This window comes from Erythrolamprus reginae, chromosome 2 (assembly GCF_031021105.1).
Source record: "Erythrolamprus reginae isolate rEryReg1 chromosome 2, rEryReg1.hap1, whole genome shotgun sequence".
Lineage (NCBI taxonomy): Eukaryota > Metazoa > Chordata > Lepidosauria > Squamata > Dipsadidae > Erythrolamprus > Erythrolamprus reginae.
Window position 1 is genome coordinate 84,854,729 of NC_091951.1, and position 18,170 is coordinate 84,872,898.

Consider the following 18,170-nt stretch of genomic DNA (forward strand, 5'->3'; position numbering starts at 1 on the left):
TTAAAAGAATAACGTCTTGTACATGAAACAAGAATAAAAAGCACAAGCATAAAATTTACATGAATATATTTCTCTTCCCCAAATATGTTGGCATTTAACAATTTAAAATTGAATTTGCATAGAAAAATTAAAAAATATATTTGCAGTGGCGGAAGATAGAAATCTTTAGGGATATTATTTCATGAAGTCAATTCACCAGTGGAAATGGGGAAGAGATAACTCATGTAGTTAGGACACCAGGGTGGAAGTTAGCAAGCTCACATTTGGGACCTGAGTGCTGCTATGTGGCAGGGTGAGCTCCTGTCATTCATTCCCGCTTCTTGGTGAGAGAGGACATGAAAGTTGCTCCATGGGTCAGGATTCAGTCAGTCTTTTCTGCCCTATCAAGATTCTCACAACCCTTGGGCATTGGGAATCTGGGATAGGGTATCAGTGTATCTTGTGGTGATAATGCTGGAAAATTTCACTCACTGGCTTCATAGAGGTTATTTATTTATTATTTATTATTTATTATTTATTATTTATTATTTATTATTTATTATTTATTATTTATTATTTATTATTTATTATTTATTATTTATTATTTATTATTTATTATTTATTATTTATTATTTATTATTTATTATTTATTATTTATTATTTATTATTTATTATTTATTATTTATTATTTATTATTTATTATTTATTATTTATTATTTATTATTTATTATTTATTATTTATTATTTATTATTTATTATTTATTATTTATTAATATAAATGCATTAGAACAACAAAAACCACTACTTAATCTTTCTTTCTTTTTTATGTAGTTTGGATTCCATCATCCCAACCACTGATGTGTATAGTAGAAACTTACTTTGAGGGCAAAAATGGAAAGGCTACAATGAATGAGGGTCTGCCTTCCTGCTTAGCGTCCCGAGCCCCCTCCTCAAATATCCAGCCGCTGTCAAAAAAAACCCAACAACAACCTGGAGGTACCAGTCCGCAGTCACCTATTGGGTATTAAGATAGCCCTTTCTGTAAAAGGGAAGAGTAGAACCACGACTATGGTTGGAATCTACTGATGAATGAAAGTGACAAATTGCTTACTCTCACTCTCCCCCACACCCCGCTTCTCCCTCCAAAAGAGGGATCAAAGGGAGGGATCGAATAGAGGCAGACCCTCATTCATTCTGTCTCCTTCTTCTCCCTGCCCGCTCATGCACACCCTCATCTCCGGCAGCTGTGTTCCCCGATCAAGAAGCCTTTTTACTTTTTTTGGCCTCTAGTCTGTCCATGTGGAGCGGGATCAATAGGAGAAGGAGGAGGAGGGCATGCATCTCCTTCTGCCACTCCTTCCAATTAAGGCAGTTCTCGAGCCCACGGGGGGAGTGGGGAGTTAAAGGCTGCTGCTTTGGGCGCCTTGAAGGGACTCCCTCAGAGAAAGCGGATGCCAGGCATGGAGTGCGGGCCAGGCAGCCTTGTCTGAGGCCAAAGCTCCGGTCCTTCCCACGCCCAGGATTCCCCACCTCCAGACTGCTGCCGCAAGCTAAGGGAAAATCCCAGGCACTTTGGCCAGCAACAGTCAGCGTTGGCAGTCCGGAGGAAGGGAATCCCAGCGGAGGTGGCAAGCAAATGGAAAATCCCAGTGGTTGCAGGCACAAGGCAGGGGAATCCCTGCAGCATTAAGAGAACGCACGCACAGTAAGAGAGTGCACGCACCTGGGCTCAGGTTCATAAGGTGAAAATAGTTCTTAAGAAGAGGCAAACAAATCTTAAACACCAGGTTTGTATCTCGAAAAGTTGTATGAAGAGGCGTCCGTAAGAAGAGGTACCACTATATATCAAAGATGGAGCTTCCATTCTAAGGTCACACAGCACATTTCATCCTTGGCTCTATAGGGTATCTATAGCTTTACTAGTTGTTCATCTTTCAGAAAACATTAAATAATATTTTCAATAAATCATTCAGTACTTACACCTTGAATGGTCCCATGAACCAGTGTATATATACATTTCATTCTGATAAATGTATTTGCTTGATATTTGGATATTATCTAATGAGGCAGAGTTAATGCATATCTTGACAAGGCTATGCAAAATATACTTGTGAGAATCAAATGACTAAATATATACTGTCAGAATCAAAATATCTTATTTTGGACACATTATGTAAAGCCCTAGCTCTCCCAAAAAAGGTTCTAACATTGAGAAAGGCGAAAGGAAGGAAAAAAGAGGATAACCAGTAGCCATGTGGATGGACTCAATAAAAATAACTGTAAAATGAGTACACTATTGCAAGATATTAGGACCAAAGGAGAGGTCTTGATGGGGGGGGGGATCTATCCATGTTTCCCTAAAAGTAAGACCTAGTCTCATTTTATTTGGGTGCTGAAATAAGCACTAGGACTTTGAGGGATGTCTTTTTTTTTCATGTACAGATGACCCACATCTGCTTATGGGGCAGGAGGCTGCATGGTGTGTCAGTGCTGCTGTCATGAGGCAAGGGATAGAGCTGCCCCACACGCCCTGCACTAGCTTACCTCAAGGTCCCCACAGCCAGGCCACCCATGCCCCAACACCTGCCTTGCCTTGTAGCAGCGGCTCTGGCAGCCCTGTCCAGCAGAATACCATGTGGCCCAGGCACACTGCTGTTTGCTCTCAGCCCCAATGGAACAGAAGGCCAAGCGACACACCAGTGTCACAGTTGTTGGAGCATGGATGGCCTGACTGTGGGACAGCACAACCACCCCTCACCTCATCTCATCTCATGTTGATGGCACCACAAGCAACCAGACAGAATAGGCAGGCTGGCAGCTGTGCAGGCAATTAAGAAGGGTTTAGTTCAAGGGCAGGGCTTATATTAGCCAGATGTATAAAAAGCATGCTAGGGCTTATTTCCAGGACACGTCTTATTTTTGGGGAAACAGGGTACAGTATGGTCATTAAGAGTCAACACCAACTGTAATCAATCATAATTATTTTCTGCTCAGTATTAATTTTGAAATCTTAAATATGGTTAAGACCTGGAAGAAAAGATTTCACACCCAAGGAGTCAAATCTGGAGTTGCTGAAACTAAGCTGTATTTCAGGTTTTGCCAGATACCACCTTTACAAAGAATAATATAATCAGATAAAATATTTTTAAAGTTTAAATCAGTTTAATTGCTCAGTTTACTTTTAAGCCAATATATATGTCTAACCATACATGGAACTCCACAATTTATCTCTAATGTGATCTGGGGTGTTTTTTTCAAAAAAATAATCCTGTCATGCTGTTAACTATAATAGTGGAGACAGACTGTTTAAGCAAAACCCTAATGAAATTCTTATCAGCTAGATAAATTATACATCTGGCCTAAGCTCTGAAATAGAGGCAAACAGCCAAACTGCTTAGCTAAGTAACTTTTTAAAATTATTTCCTACCCATGATGCTCTGCAACTGCGTAAAATTCAGGATTTTTTTTTAAATGGTCCAAGCATAAGCTAGTTTGTATTAGCAAGGATGTCATAAAGACTCAGCAGAATATCTTGCCTTATAAAATGATCCTCCACAGGTATTGCTTTCGTCTGATCCACATAAATCACCTTCTTTGGCAGCAATCATGCCAGCAATGCAGCTATTCTCCTTTAAGTACGAGACACAGCACTGCTTTTGAGCAATTCTGCAACAAATTAAAAAATGTGTTTTCAGGACACAGGCTGCTACTGGCAAATGCAGTGAAGATGGAGGGCATAGGATACAAGCAGTATAGGTTTAAAATATGTCATCTCAAATGTAAATGAATATTTATACCAAGTCATACAACTGGCAGTTTGTATTTATATAATTTTGCTTAACATAAACAACCTAGCAGGTGGTTAGGCTGGAGCACAACCACAGAAACCTATACCTAAATGGTGCAGGAAGATGTTATATAGAAGTCAGTACAATCAAATTTGCTTCAGGCATAACAATTTATTTATTTATTTATTTATTACTTAGATTTGTATACCGCCCCTCTCCGAAGACTACTAGTGGTTAGCACTAAAAATGGAGAAGGAATCAAATTTATACAAACTACTGAGTTTTCAAGATAGAACTCATTATATCTCCTTAAGCTATAACCCAAACGTGTACCATTTACATTTTATGATAAAATTCATAGATAGAAAAAAGAGCAGGAAAAAACGATATATTCAAGGGCTCCATTTTAGATGGTGTTTTCTCAGAGAGCTGCAAAATTGTCCATGTAAAAGAAGGGAGATATCCTTGCAGATCTTTGTGAGGTTTGAAAATCATGGCCTGACTTGTTCAGGATTCTTGACAGAGGAATAAGTCCAATGACAGCAATAGATGCTGATGTAATTAAATTAATTGCTGTGTAAATAAGGTTAAAATGTCCAAGAAAAAATATATCTGGGGCTCAAAATCTGAAGTATGAAGATTAAAAACCCAAAGAAAAAAAGAAATAAGGAAGTGTATTTTTGAAATTTCTAATAAAATTGGAAGATGAGCCAAAACCTAAAGGGTGCCAGAAGGTGATTTTGCCTAGGGCAACCAAATGCCTAGAGCCTGACTGCTAGTAATCTCATGTGGCTACAACAACCTTGATCTTCATTGGGGTGAATTGAATTTTTCTGTCTCTAGAAATCTGAGCCAACTAGATAGTTCCCATGTCCTGTCATTCTCCTCCCTGCATAGCAATTTGTATGCCAAAATCATCTTGGAATCTGTGTTTGTTCAGCAGCCCAAGACTGCCAAATGGCATCTTTATTCACGAGTCATTTTATTTCTTCTTCCCTTCAAAGCTCAATACAGTGAACTCCCTGCCAGACTCTTAACCCCTAAAACTGTTTATGTGTGTGTCCCAAACTCTTTCCCTACTTCCCATTATCACAAATAGTTTGTGTAGTTGGAAGATCACATGGCAAAATGGCAGATGGTATTTATTCTCTCCATTCTGTCACAGTACTGAATGCCATGTTTTTCTCACAAGACACGTTCTTTTGCAAAGTCACACTATAAAGACTAGCTATGTTTTATAAAATATGATACAGTGAGCTGCTTTGAAATTAGTAGAATTAATTAATAGCACTCAGCCTGACATTGGCATATGAATGAAAATAAAGATCCATTTAAATACTACATCTCTCTACTCGGGGAGCATTTTAAATGTGAACAATTTAACAATTTAATTTCCTACTGTGCTAGACTGTGTTTTTTTCCTCTTCACAGATAGAATAATTAGATTTCTTTTCTTTTCTGAAATACCTCTACTGTTTTAGATCAAGAGTTCTGTTCCTCATCTATCTATCTATCTATCTATCTATCTATCTATCTATCTATCTATCTTTCTTTCTTTCTTTCTTTCTTTCTTTCTATCCATCCATTTATCTATTCACCACTTCTGGAGACAAGCTATTCCACATATTAATTGTTCAAACTGTCAGAAAATTTCTCATTACTTCTAAGTTGCTTCTCTCCTTGATTAGTTCTCTGAGAAGACTGTTTGCAAGCAGAGTGGCATAGGGAGCACAAACTCTCTCCATTTCAGGAACACCTTTTTAAAATTTGCACAAAAGAATCCTGTGCCTTCACATGATAACTAGTATTTTGCAAAGGATAAGATGCAGATGGTTGCATTGAAAAAAAATCATTATTCATGGAGGTCTGACAATGCACAATCCTCTTCCAGAGTTATGACAATAGATGTGAACAGATTTGAGAAATCTGAGATGTTTAGAGTGGAACATTTAAGTATATCCACAAGATTAAACCCAAATATAATTGGAAAATAGCTGAAAAGCTTCATAATAATAATAAAGAAATATATCTGACCATAGTTTCACCTAGTATTGACATGACATAAAGAATAGCAAGTTGATTATATTATAGTGTGCAGGAAATTTGTAAACTCAAATGTTTGTGCTTGAGTTGGTTTTTTTAAAAAAACTTTTACCTACCTGCAAATATCACCACTTGTTCCACTTATTGGAATTTCCATACATTCATTGTTATCAATAGCCCATTGTTGTCCAGCAGCACAGCAAGTTTCAATTAAATCTTTTGTTGAATCTGAAAAATAGCAGTTATATTGTTACATGAATATGTTTGGGACATCAGAGCAGATTGATAACACCTGTAACAAAATACAATTGTTTGGGTACCACTGTGAAGAATTCTGGCCATTCCTTTCTATTCCCCTTCCTCCATCCTAGATTTCCTAGATGTAATCATCTTTCTATAAACAATTAGAATTCCAAGAAACCTGAACATGCTCAATCAACGCTGGCTTTTTTTATGTATATATGTTTAGAAAAACACTTTTTACCTAACCCATATCATAGATATCGTAGTAAAGAATATCAATGGAATAAACATCAGTAATTCTTCATAATATACTTCTCTCAACAACAGGAGAATCTCTTAGAAAAGATCCTCTTGGTTGATCATAATACTTGGGTGAGTGGAACACTCTCAAATTATTGAGGTTCTATAACTGTGATGGCAAACCTTTTTTCCCCCCAGGTGCCGAAAGAGTCTGCGCGCACACCATTATGCATGTGTGAGTGCCCGCACCCATAATTCAATGCCTGGGGAGGGCGAAAACACCTTCCCCCACCTCCCGGAGGCCCTCTGGAGGCCAGAAACGGCCAGTTTCCCAACTTCTGGTGGGGCCAGTAGGCTCGTGTTTTGCACTCCCCAGGCTCCAAAGTCTTCCTTAGAGCCGAGGGAAGGTAAAAACCCCTCCTCCATCCCTCCAGAGGCTCTCTGGAAGCCAAAAATGCCCTCCCAGAGCCTCTGTGCGAGCCAAAAACCAGCTGTCCGGCACCCACATGCACGTTGGAGCTGAGCTTGGGCAATCGCTCATGTGCCAGCAGATATGGTTCCATGTGCCATCTGTGGCACCCGTGCCATAGGTTCGTCATCTCTGTTCTAGAGTAACACTTTGAATTAAGATTGGAAGCCTGGACTTCTATTCTCTCCCCAAATGTTTGGAATCTTTGAAAATTTGGGATTTTCAAGACCATTGATACTATTCTCTTATGTGTGATAGTTATGAAAGATCCTCAATAAATAGATTGAATTTGATTCTTGTTTCCTCTTGCTCCCCAAATGATGAATTCCAGAGATGGGTAGTGCAGATTCCCAATTATATACGTCAGTAGACTTTAAAAATCTGATTATAATTTAGACTTCAATCCTTGCACAAATTATAGAGAACAAATCCTATTGAAAATGTCTTATTTATAAACAGACACAGCGCCACTCTAAAATGGTACCACCCACTCACAAGAAACAGGGATCAGCAAGCTCACAAAAGCATCAGTATTCCAAAAACAATTTTTAATATGGAAATAGATTCCAAATGAACATAGTGAGAACCATGTTCAGTGACCACAGAATATTGGCTGACTGCTGAACAAGGGAGGGAACAAAAATGCACAGAGAGGAGATGAAATATTATAGCCTGGAAAAAGGATAGATGAAAGCCCTCCATACATTCTGTATTTTGTTTCAGACTCCATTTAGACATAGTACATATACACACAGTATGTAATAGTGTTAAGGTATTAGACTAAGACTGAAGAGAACCATTTAAAGGTCATACTCAGATACAGAAACTCACCAGTTGCTTTTAGGCTTATAACTTAGTCTTTCAGCCCACCCTGCCTCAGAGAATTGAGACAATGGGGATAAAATTGGAGGAAGAAATACTATATGAAACTGCCTTGAAAAATAGGATGAAAATGAGAATTGAAATCTAATAAAGCCTTTGACATTTTTGGTCAATACATTTTTACAGTACACGTGCCACTTCCTGTCCCCTTTAAAACAAGGTTGCACATTCATTGCCATCAACATAGACTCCCAAAAATGTGTTACCCAAATCAGTGATGGTGAATCCTTTATTTCCTTGAATGCTGAAAGAGCGTGCACAGGTGCTGTCCTGCGTGAGTGCCCACACCCATAATTCAATGCCTGGGGAGGGCAAAAACAGCTTTCCCTGCTCCCTGGAGGCCCTATGGAGGCCAGAAATTGCCTGTTTCCTAACTTCTGGTGGCCCAGCAGGCTTGTGTTTTGCCCTCCCCAGACTCCAAAGGCTTCCCTGGAGCTGGGGGAGGCTAAAAGCACCCTCCCCCATGAGGCTCTCTGGAAGCCAAAAACGGCCTCCCAGAGCCTCTTTGTGAGCCAAAAATCAGCTGACCGGCACACACATGCACCTTAGAGTTGAGATAGGGCAGCAACTCACGTGCCAGCAAATATGGTTTCGCATGCCACCTCTGGCACCCATGCCATAGGTTCGCCATCGCTGCTCTAAGGCTTACTTTTCTAAATTTAAGATTAACATTGTTGAATTAAGATGGATCATTTCCATCTTCCACTGTGATGCAAAAACATGAACATCATATTGACGTGGAATAGGTGAAGGAAGGAACTGTAGGTATTTTCACCACCTTGAGTTATTAATAAAAATAATAAAGGTGGGATACATATAAATGAATGAATAAAAATCCTGAATCAAATCTGGTTGGATTTCTTCTTCAAACACCAATTAATTCTAATGTTCAAATAATAATAATAATAATAATAATAATAATAATAATAATTTATTACATTTGTATGTCGCCCCTCTCCGTGGACTCGGAGCGTCTCACAACAAAATAACACAGTATAACAAATCTTAATATTAAAAAAAACATTTTAAACCCCAACATTAAAACCATGCAACACAATCATTCCATGCATAAACTATATATGCCTGGGGGTATCTTAAATATTTGAATCAAACACTGAAATTTAGAGACAGGGCAAAAATTGATGGCCTAATAATTGATCATAGCTTTGTGAAGATATCTGATCAACCTTAACTAATGATAACTATTGGATGGAGACACCCTCAAAATTTTCTTAACAATAAAAATCAGTTGTCATTGTCAATCTTCTTCTGGGATATGCTTTTGATTTTCTAGTTCAGCTCACAGCCCTGGATTTTCTTGGTGGTTTGTCACTAAAATGGTGATTAACCTGAATTTTTTAGCTTCTGGGATCAGCTTAGATCACTAGCTGTTACATTCTCTTTCAAGGGATCCCCAAACTTTGCAACTTTAAGACTTGTGGACTTAACTCCCAGAATTCTGCAAGTTGAAGTACACAAGTCTTAAAGTTGCAAAGTTCAAAGACCTCTATTCTAATTGAAAGTTCATGACCTGGTAGTGAAATAATTAAATTGTAGATAATTCTAGTATGAAGTGCTATATCAACAACACAACCAAGTAACTGGACAAATACAAATGCTTAAAATCTGTTACTGTATATTCAAAGAATAATTGAGTGAAGTTGTAGAACAACCCCACAAGAAAAGAAAGAATAGTTTAAACAAATCAGATAGTTTAACCTGTCAGTGCCCCTAGTCTGAAATGCATTTGAAGAGAGTTTTCCTTGATATTTCATTCCATTCATTCCAAATCTTCAGTAAGCAACTGCTATTATAACGTGGATTTCGTGGGTTTTTAAAAAATATATAACTAATATTGAAGAGTTTCAACATTTTAAAGATTTGAGTTTGGGATTCTGATAACATATTATAGATGCTTTCACAAATCAGTCATCAGGAACATAACCAGTTGCAAAGTATCACTTTCATAAAATGCTAGCTATACTTATTTTAGTGCCATATTCCAGTTCTACATGCTCCATACAATTCTGCAAGGCTTTGTCTTTTAGGCAGATGGGCATACATCCAGAGAAAGCCTTGGTCTGTAGTTATTCATCCTTAATTAATTTTTTAAGCCAAAGTTATAGAATCCATGTGAGATCCAGAGTCATTCTTGAGTAATGCCCGGCCGACGGCTTAAACTGTCAGCCGAAATTACCTCCGGGGCTGGGGAGACGCTGCCGGCAGCTCTTTCAAGCTCCGGACTTTCGGGTTCCTCTGGAACCCGGAAGTTCAGCTTTTGACAGCGCGCCAAGGTAGCGTGCTGCCTGCTGGTCGGGGGAGGTCCTGAGTCGCCGTATTTAAGGGCGACTCAGGCAGGACCTCGCCTTTGCCCTCGGCCTTCCTGAAGCGAACACCCGCCCACCCTCCGCTATCAACAGTGTGTCCTGAGGAGGTCGCCTCGGGGCCGAATAGGAATTTTTGCAGCCTCCCCTTTAGAGGCGGCTGTTTTTTCGCCTATTCCACACTGATGGCGCGGACTGGATTGGTTAGGGGGTGCGGCACACTTAGATATCAGTATAGGCCTCCCTCTGGTGATTGGGGTTTGGCAGGTTAGGGGCGGAAATGGGCATTTAGAAGCAACTGCGCATGCTCCTTTGGGCATCCTTCAAAGGGTGATGGACTGCCTCTCTCCAGGAACTAGAGGTTGGAGCAACGTCAGGGATTGGAGAGAGGATGTCCATGGGAATCACCGGATCCAATTTCCCACGGGGATTGGAGGGTGAACTCCTCCCACATGATGAAGGGGCGTGGTTTGGATCCAGGTGAAGGTGGCTACCTTCACCTGGTTCAGCAAGGAGTTTTTGCCCAGTGTTGCCAAGGAATTTTCTGGTAGAAATTTCCACCCCATGTGTTTTGGCCTCTGCAGGTCCTTAGTTCATTCTGAATTTAAATATTTAAATTGACATATTTAAATTTATTTAAATTTATGTTAATTCAATAAATGACCCGTATTTAATCCACAACATGTCTCAGCATCGTTACTCCGCCTCCGGGGGTAATAACATTAATGAGGGTTGGCACTACATTTTGCAACATATACTGTAGGATCCTGGGCACAAAATTCAGGATTTCAGGCTTTACATGAAGGTAAAAAAGACAAATAACTTGGCTGGAACTTTGCTTATGTAGCCCCAATTACACATGTAAGTACCAATTTCCTTTTCACAATCTTTTTGTCAATTTTTGTAAATTTCCTATGGTATATCCTTCAAAATTCATGCTTCATACATCGCCTCCTCCTAGAATCAATCTTTTAGATCTTTTCTCTGCTTCCAGTAATAGGATCTTTTAAATTAATCTGAGTTCAATAAATAATTCATCTATGCTTAGCTTTTTAAATTAAAAATCTGGAGTGCCAAAATGGGACAAGTAGATGTATCTCCTTATCTCATGTGCAGAATAGAATAAGCATCAGGCTATATAATCTGATTGACTTTCTTCCTAAAACAAATGAACATTTAATATTCTCTTGGACTATAGTGATGAATACTTTGAATACTTTGAATTATCTGGGACAGAGGTCAGCTAATTTAGATATTTAGTTTACATTTTCATGAGACAATGTTTTTTAATGCTAAGCTTAAATGGAAGGGAATGAAGACTCAAGATTCTCAAAGGTACTTCAATTTTTAAACCTCTATTGTACTTGACAAAACCTCTCTTGTACTTAACAAAACAAATAAATAAAATAAAATATCCTCAGGTTTAAAAAAAACATATTTCAAGTAAAACTCCATTCCTGGTGATTTCAATACCATATCCAGATTATTTGCCTGATATCTCCTATGCTATCTTTGGGGGTGTTTTCATCATGTTCCCAATCAAACTGAAGTTGTGGTATTTTTAGTGGTTTCCCATTTAAGTATTAACAGGTATTTCACTGAAAGACCATACATGAGAAATAATTCCTTTCCATTCCTTTAGGACTTACTTTGGCAGAGAAACTGCATTACCATTGGCTTTTCAATAAAGATTTCTGCTTTACAGAGCTCCATTCACAAATACTCTAAATTGGTTCCAGATAAGATGGGGCCAGCTAGTAGGATCATGTGACCTCAGTTCCTTGTTTAAAAATCTGTTGCCTAAGGAAACACTTTTGAATGTTTTAAAAATGGGATGAAAAAACAGTGTATGAAGTCAAACCCTTATGTTTGTAGAACTTAGTTATTATGATTAATTTTCATGCCACTAACAATGGCATTCATTCTGACCAGGAACATCAAGCTTCTAGTTTAAATTTAAGTCATTGTTCATTTTAATTAGCCCCACTTTCTACTTTTTTATTCGCCATTCTTTTTTATTGCTTATAAACCTATGCAGCAATCCATGGAACTAATTTTTAAAGTTTATTCCGCCATGCAGATTTTTATCAATTATGAAATATTTTCTGTTGTCTCATTTAGCTCATTAATGAACATTTTGATTTATGTGGAACATAATTTGTTATCTTGTCTAGTCTGATATTAATGCAGCTACTACTACTCTCCAGCAACCAAAATATTAGCAACAGCAATGCCAGAAAGATTTGAAACCATTCATACTTAAACATTAATGGAAAGTGAACAAAAGAGGTAAATAACCACATGCAGTCATTTCTCAGGAGATTTGAATCACGGCCCAACTTATTGTTCCTGTACTTTGATTCTGAGGATACAAAACAGGCTTTCTTGTGTTTAGTACTTCAAAAACCTAAGTATCCTTGATCAAGCTAGTTGGTTTTCATAATGCACCTTGAATGCCACATACTTTCCCAAGAGCTCTCAAATACAAAACCAGGTTATCATTTCATGTATGAAAAGTGCCAGGAATATCTATCCTTTTTAACTAAAACTTGCCCAACCTCATCTCCTATCACAAAAGACATTGTATGGAAATTTTTTTTGTTCCACCCAAAAAATGGAAAGGAGACATATTTGTTTTCATTCTTAATCCAATCTATCCTGTTTTATATATCTCCAACAATCATTTAGAAAGCTAACATAGAAGGCATGACGATCACAAGACCAGCAGTGGGCTACTAGCCAGAACGCTAAATTGCACTCACCGCCGCGGCTTGTAAGTGCTTGCAGGGCCAGCGTGATTTTGCTTCTGCACCTGTGGAGGTAGCAATATCACACACGGAACCGCAGGTGCGCCCGTGTTCTGGCATGTGTGGAAGCAAAAAATACTCACTGAAACACTGGCGTACCTCCCTGCGCGGTTTTGCTACCTGCACAGGTGCAGGAGCAAAATCACGCTGGCTCTGCAAGCACTTACGAGCCGCCGCCGCAAGTGCGATTTAGTGTTCCAGCTAGTAGCCCACCACTGCACAATACCCACATTCATGACAATCACAACATATGCATTGTTATGTAGAGCACAAAAAAGATGTGAACTCAATAAATAGAGATGTAAACTAAGATGTGAGATAAGAATGTTTATTTACACACACTATTCACTATTGTTTACTGCTCCATATTGTTCCATCCTTGCAAAGCATCCTAAATTTCACTATATCCATCCAAAAATTCATATATTGTGTTTTGTACTAATATCTTTTCTAAGTTCTTCTCAACTCCATCCAACCACATCCAACTTCCCTAGTCTTTCTTTTCTTTTCAACTCACTCACTCTTCCTTCTTGTATCTGCTGTGCAATTCAAGCCTAATTCACTCTCTTCAAATAACAACCACTCAATGTACTTTTTCCCATATATTGTTTGTTCACTTTTGTATTCAGTCCTTTGTCATTCAGCAGTCATACATTCTAGATCCAATCACTTTGTGTAACAAAATTTCTTAAGTACCCCATTTCCACTGTTTTCAATTTACTTTTATGTTTTTCCTGATGTACAAAACTATTACTTCCACATAACAAAATAGGCTGTTAAACCCAATCAGTTTTGACAAAAATTCATTCATTGCAACAAACCATATATGATATCTTTACATTTGCTCCTTCGTTTATACTCCCTCATCTTTAGTCATTTTTCTATCCAGTACATAGTTTCATCTATATGTTCAATTGTTCACCATTTGCACATAAATTGCAATCATTTAGTCTTATTTGATACATTGATGTTCAGATTCATACTTCTCATTGCCTCATACAATTTATCTAACATTTCCTGCAAATCATTCACGTTCTAAGCTAACAATACAATAATATTTATCTATGAATAACTAAACCAATGGGCATTCCACAATCTTTCTTACCCTCCCACTTCAAAGTTGAACTGTTCATCAAACTTGTTTTTTTCTCACAATGCTTTCATTTACCAATTTTATTACGTTCCACCACCTTCAATTACATACTCACACAGAACATTAAATAACATTATAACAATTCAGTCCAACCCACTATCTCTAGAACGTTCTCTCTCACATCCATGCATTTCTCAGTATCCTACTGAAAAGCAGAACTTGATCTATAGCAGTGTTTCCCAACCTTGGCAACTTGAAGATATTTGGACTTCAACTCCCAGAATTCCCCAGCCAGCCTTCGCTGGCTGGGGGATTCTGGGAGTTGAAGTCCAAATATCTTCAAGTTGCCAAGGTTGGGGAACACTGATCTATACAACTCCACCCAGCTTATGCTTCCTCCCTTTCCCCTATTCATTATCACATTTCAATCAATCGCCTTCCCAGGCCAACTTAATTTGCATTAACTCTGGTTGTTATTTCTTCTGTATAGGAAAATGGTGACAGCATACTTACAGCCATTAGCTTTCACACAAGTTAAGTAAGTTGCACAGCCCTCCCTTGTTAACTGCATCCATATTTTTCAGTTTCTGAAGTTATATGAAGCAGGCGATGATTGTGGCCAGGAGGGCCTTTGCGTAACTGTGAGTTGTGCACCAGTTATCCCCTTTCCTGGACCAACAATCCCTACTCACGGTCACTCATGCCCTAGTCATTTCCCATCTTGACTATTGATTATTGCAATGTGCTCTACACGGGACTGCCTTCGAAGAGCATCCGGAAGCTCCCATTGGTGCAAAATGCAGCATCCCACATGGTTTTGTGCAGATCTCGGTGTGCACATGCATCACCTTTCCTGCAGGAGCTGCATTGGCTGCCAATTTGCTTCTGGGTACAATTCAAGGTGCAGATCATCACCTTTAAAGCCCTTCATGGCATGTGGACTGAACAGTGCAAAAGTGTATTGAGTTGATTTTTTTTCTATTCTCTATTTGTCTAACAAACGTTTATCAGAGGAGAAGAATTCCGGAGTTCAGAGAGTCATGTATTGTTGTGACCGCTCTGTAATGGCCACTTAAATCACCTCAGTACTGCATCCCACCCTTCATTGCCAATGCTATGTCTAATAGCTGGCAGGACAGTAATCTATCTATCTATCTATCTATCTATCTATCTATCTATCTATCTATCTATCTATCTATCTATCTATCTATCTATCCATCCATCCATCCATCCATCCATCCATCCATCCATCTATCTATCTATCTATCTATCTATTTATTTATTTATCTATCTGAATAGTTTGACACCACTATGTTCCGGTCATTTAAAGGTAACTATATTTTAATGGGTTTATACTGTTTCACATTGATTTTATATTTTTTATGTTGTACCCTGCCCACTCCACTCTTGAACGTGTTCTCACCAGTCCTATACAAATCTATAAAGCGTTCCTGTCACTGTTTCTTTTTAGTTTCATCGCAAATTCAGTTTCATCGGTTTTATTTCTTTAAATTCTTTTCGCTCTGTGGAGGTTCCTTTTTTAGCCATCTACAGTCATTGGAATTCACTCATTGCAAAACACATTCCAAAGCCGCATTTTCTCTGCATATGTTCATCTTGCTTCTTGTTCAGTTTCATTACGTGTTTGCAATTATCTTTTCCTGTGAATACATATTGCATAATGCCTCTTATCCTTATCTTACAGCAATCATTCTCCTTTCTGTTTACTTATTGTTGTTTATTTTCCAAATACTTATTCTGCTTTCCTATTTTGTGCATTTTATTATTCTAGAATAGAATAGAGCTGGAAGGGATCTTAGAGGTCTTTTAGTCCAGCCCCCTGCTCAAGCAGGAGAACGTATACCATTTCAGGCAAGTGATTGTCCAGTCTCTTCTTTAAAACCTCCAGTGATGAAGCATCCAGGATTTCTGAAGGCAAGCTACACTTTTCTATAAGTATTTTCTTCTGATTTATGCCTAAGGCTTAAGTGTGAATTTCTAATAAGTATGAAAGAATTATCTCCCTCCCTAATTACTTGGATCACCTATTTATGTCTATAGTTTTATAACAAAGAGGAGATAAAAGGAAAACAGCCTGCTTGCCTGCCTGCCTGTTGTGCAGAAAAGACATTAGTCATTGTTAACTTGTCTTGGGAGTTAATAATTGTCTCATGCTCCTGAAATATCTCTATCCTTGGGGGTTATTGGTAAGCAGTGGTATATGTGGCAATCTACCCTTTAGCTAATATCACAAACAACAAGGCGATGCTGAAATGCAGGGGGAGGCCAAGAATTTCTTTGTAGCCTCAACTATGAAAAGATTCAACAGAAAAAGGTATAGGTAGGCTCATATGTTAGTCATGCTTACCTTGCAATGAAATAAATGGGATTTCAGCATTCTTGTTTTGGTTTTGCTTAGAGAAGGAAACTATGCAGTCCTCAGCTGGATGCATCACAGCCACAGATAAACAATAGCATGTGAAATGTCACTTCATAAATACTTTCCAAACACCCCGAGGAGTTTATTTTTTTCACTTCATTCTAATCTTACTCACAATAGGATTGTCTGCTGATACTGAATGGCATCCTAAAATTTAACAATGCTGCAGGTGAACAATGTAAGGGTTTGGTTTGTTTGTTTTTTAAAGCAAGAATTCCATACTGCAAATCTGATTATGCAGCAGAGAGAAAAATGAATAACAATAATACAGCCTTTAATGAGCATTCAGAGAAATAAATGTATGTAGTATGGATTGGATTTTTAGTTTGATTCTTTTTTATTCATACAGCATTAACTAACATTTACTAGAAAACTTGCTAGTTACCCCAAACCCGGGATAGTTCCCAAAAAGGCATGAAACAGTTTATACTTAGGTTCTAAACCCCTTTACCACTGGTTCTCGCATGTGCTTGACACTTCTGTTCATATGCAGAAGTGTTCTGGCTAGGTGAGAGTAACTTCCCGCCACTGGTGCTACTGGTTCTAAGAACCGGGCTGAACCAGGAGGAACCCACTGCTGTTTATCAGGGCAATTTCAAGATGTTCCTCACAGCCTTTTATGGTTGTTCAAAGTTCTTTGCAATGGTTAAAGTCCTGTTTTGGTGGGGATTAGCAGCTGTGGATATTCTATGTCCTATGGACATAGAATGCTGCTTCCAAATCCCAGTTCCAATTAACCTTTTCCCATGCCTGGACAGTCAATTACCTGATTATTTTCTATTCATTCTACATCCTGTGCGTTATATAGAGGGTTTTTTTAGAAATTCAATTTTGCAGTACAGTGTTCCCTCGATTTTCGCGGGTTCGAACTTCGCGAATAGCCTATACCACGGTTTTCCAAAAAATATTAATTAAAAAATACTTTGCAGTTTTTTTCCTATACCACGGTTTTTATCACCCAATGACATCATATGTCATCGCCAAACTAATAGTTTTTGCAAATAAATAACAAAAAAATTAATTATTGTTAATAAATAATTATGTTTATAAATATCAGGATCACTAAGTATCTTATCCAATGGTGAGTACCAGTAATAATGGTGAGTAAATGGTCGTTAAGGGAATGGGAAATGGTAATTTAGGGATTTAAAGTGTTAAGGGATGGCTTGTGATACTGTCCATAGCCAAAAATGGTGTATTTACTTCCACATCTCTACTTCGCGGAAATTCGACTTTCGCAGGCGGTCTCAGAACGCATCCCCCGTGGAAATCGAGGGAACACTGTAATAGCATTTACTCTTCTGCATTGCAAGATGTGATTATGTGATCATCAGGGGTGGGCTACTGCTCGGACGGGGGTGGGTGGGGGACGAACACAGTGGGGTAGCAAAAATGGAGCTCCACCCCAGAGCACCCAATTTGCACTGAAAGATGTTGAAAGAAAATGCAGGGCGTCCTGCATAAGCCACGCCCACAGCATGGTAGTAAAAATTTTGGTAGCCCTTCACTGATTACGTATATTAAATATACTATGTATTTTATAATCCTCTTCACACAATGTGGCCCAAGCAAACCAAAAGGTTGGACACCCATGATTTAGACAGAAGATAAAATCTTTTTTTGTCTCATTTTTGGAAATATGGAATATATAGCAAGGCCTCAAATTGTAGTTTCAGCATTTGTGAGTTTGTTCATGGGAAGCAGAATCAAACTCATTTTGATGTGGTGCAATGAGAAAATATTTACTTACAAAGCCCAGGAACCCCTGGAGGCAAGTACATTTTATTAAAATATGTTTTGAGACAATGATTGTCCCAAGGCCATTGTTTGAGGCATCAAAGCAGCAGTTTCTAAACAGAACT

General features: G+C 38.4%; 1 protein-coding gene across 1 annotated transcript in view; it reads right to left on the reverse strand.

Moving 5' to 3' along the window:
* Window positions 1-18,170, reverse strand: part of FBLN2 (fibulin 2) — a 153,220-nt gene that overhangs the window by 59,313 nt on the left and 75,737 nt on the right. The window contains exons 4-5 of the mRNA XM_070738545.1: window positions 5,927-6,038; window positions 3,516-3,645 (exon numbers count right to left, since the gene is read on the reverse strand). Of these exons, the coding sequence (XP_070594646.1) occupies window positions 3,516-3,645; window positions 5,927-6,038 (242 nt within the window). The remainder of the gene's footprint in view (window positions 1-3,515; window positions 3,646-5,926; window positions 6,039-18,170) is intronic.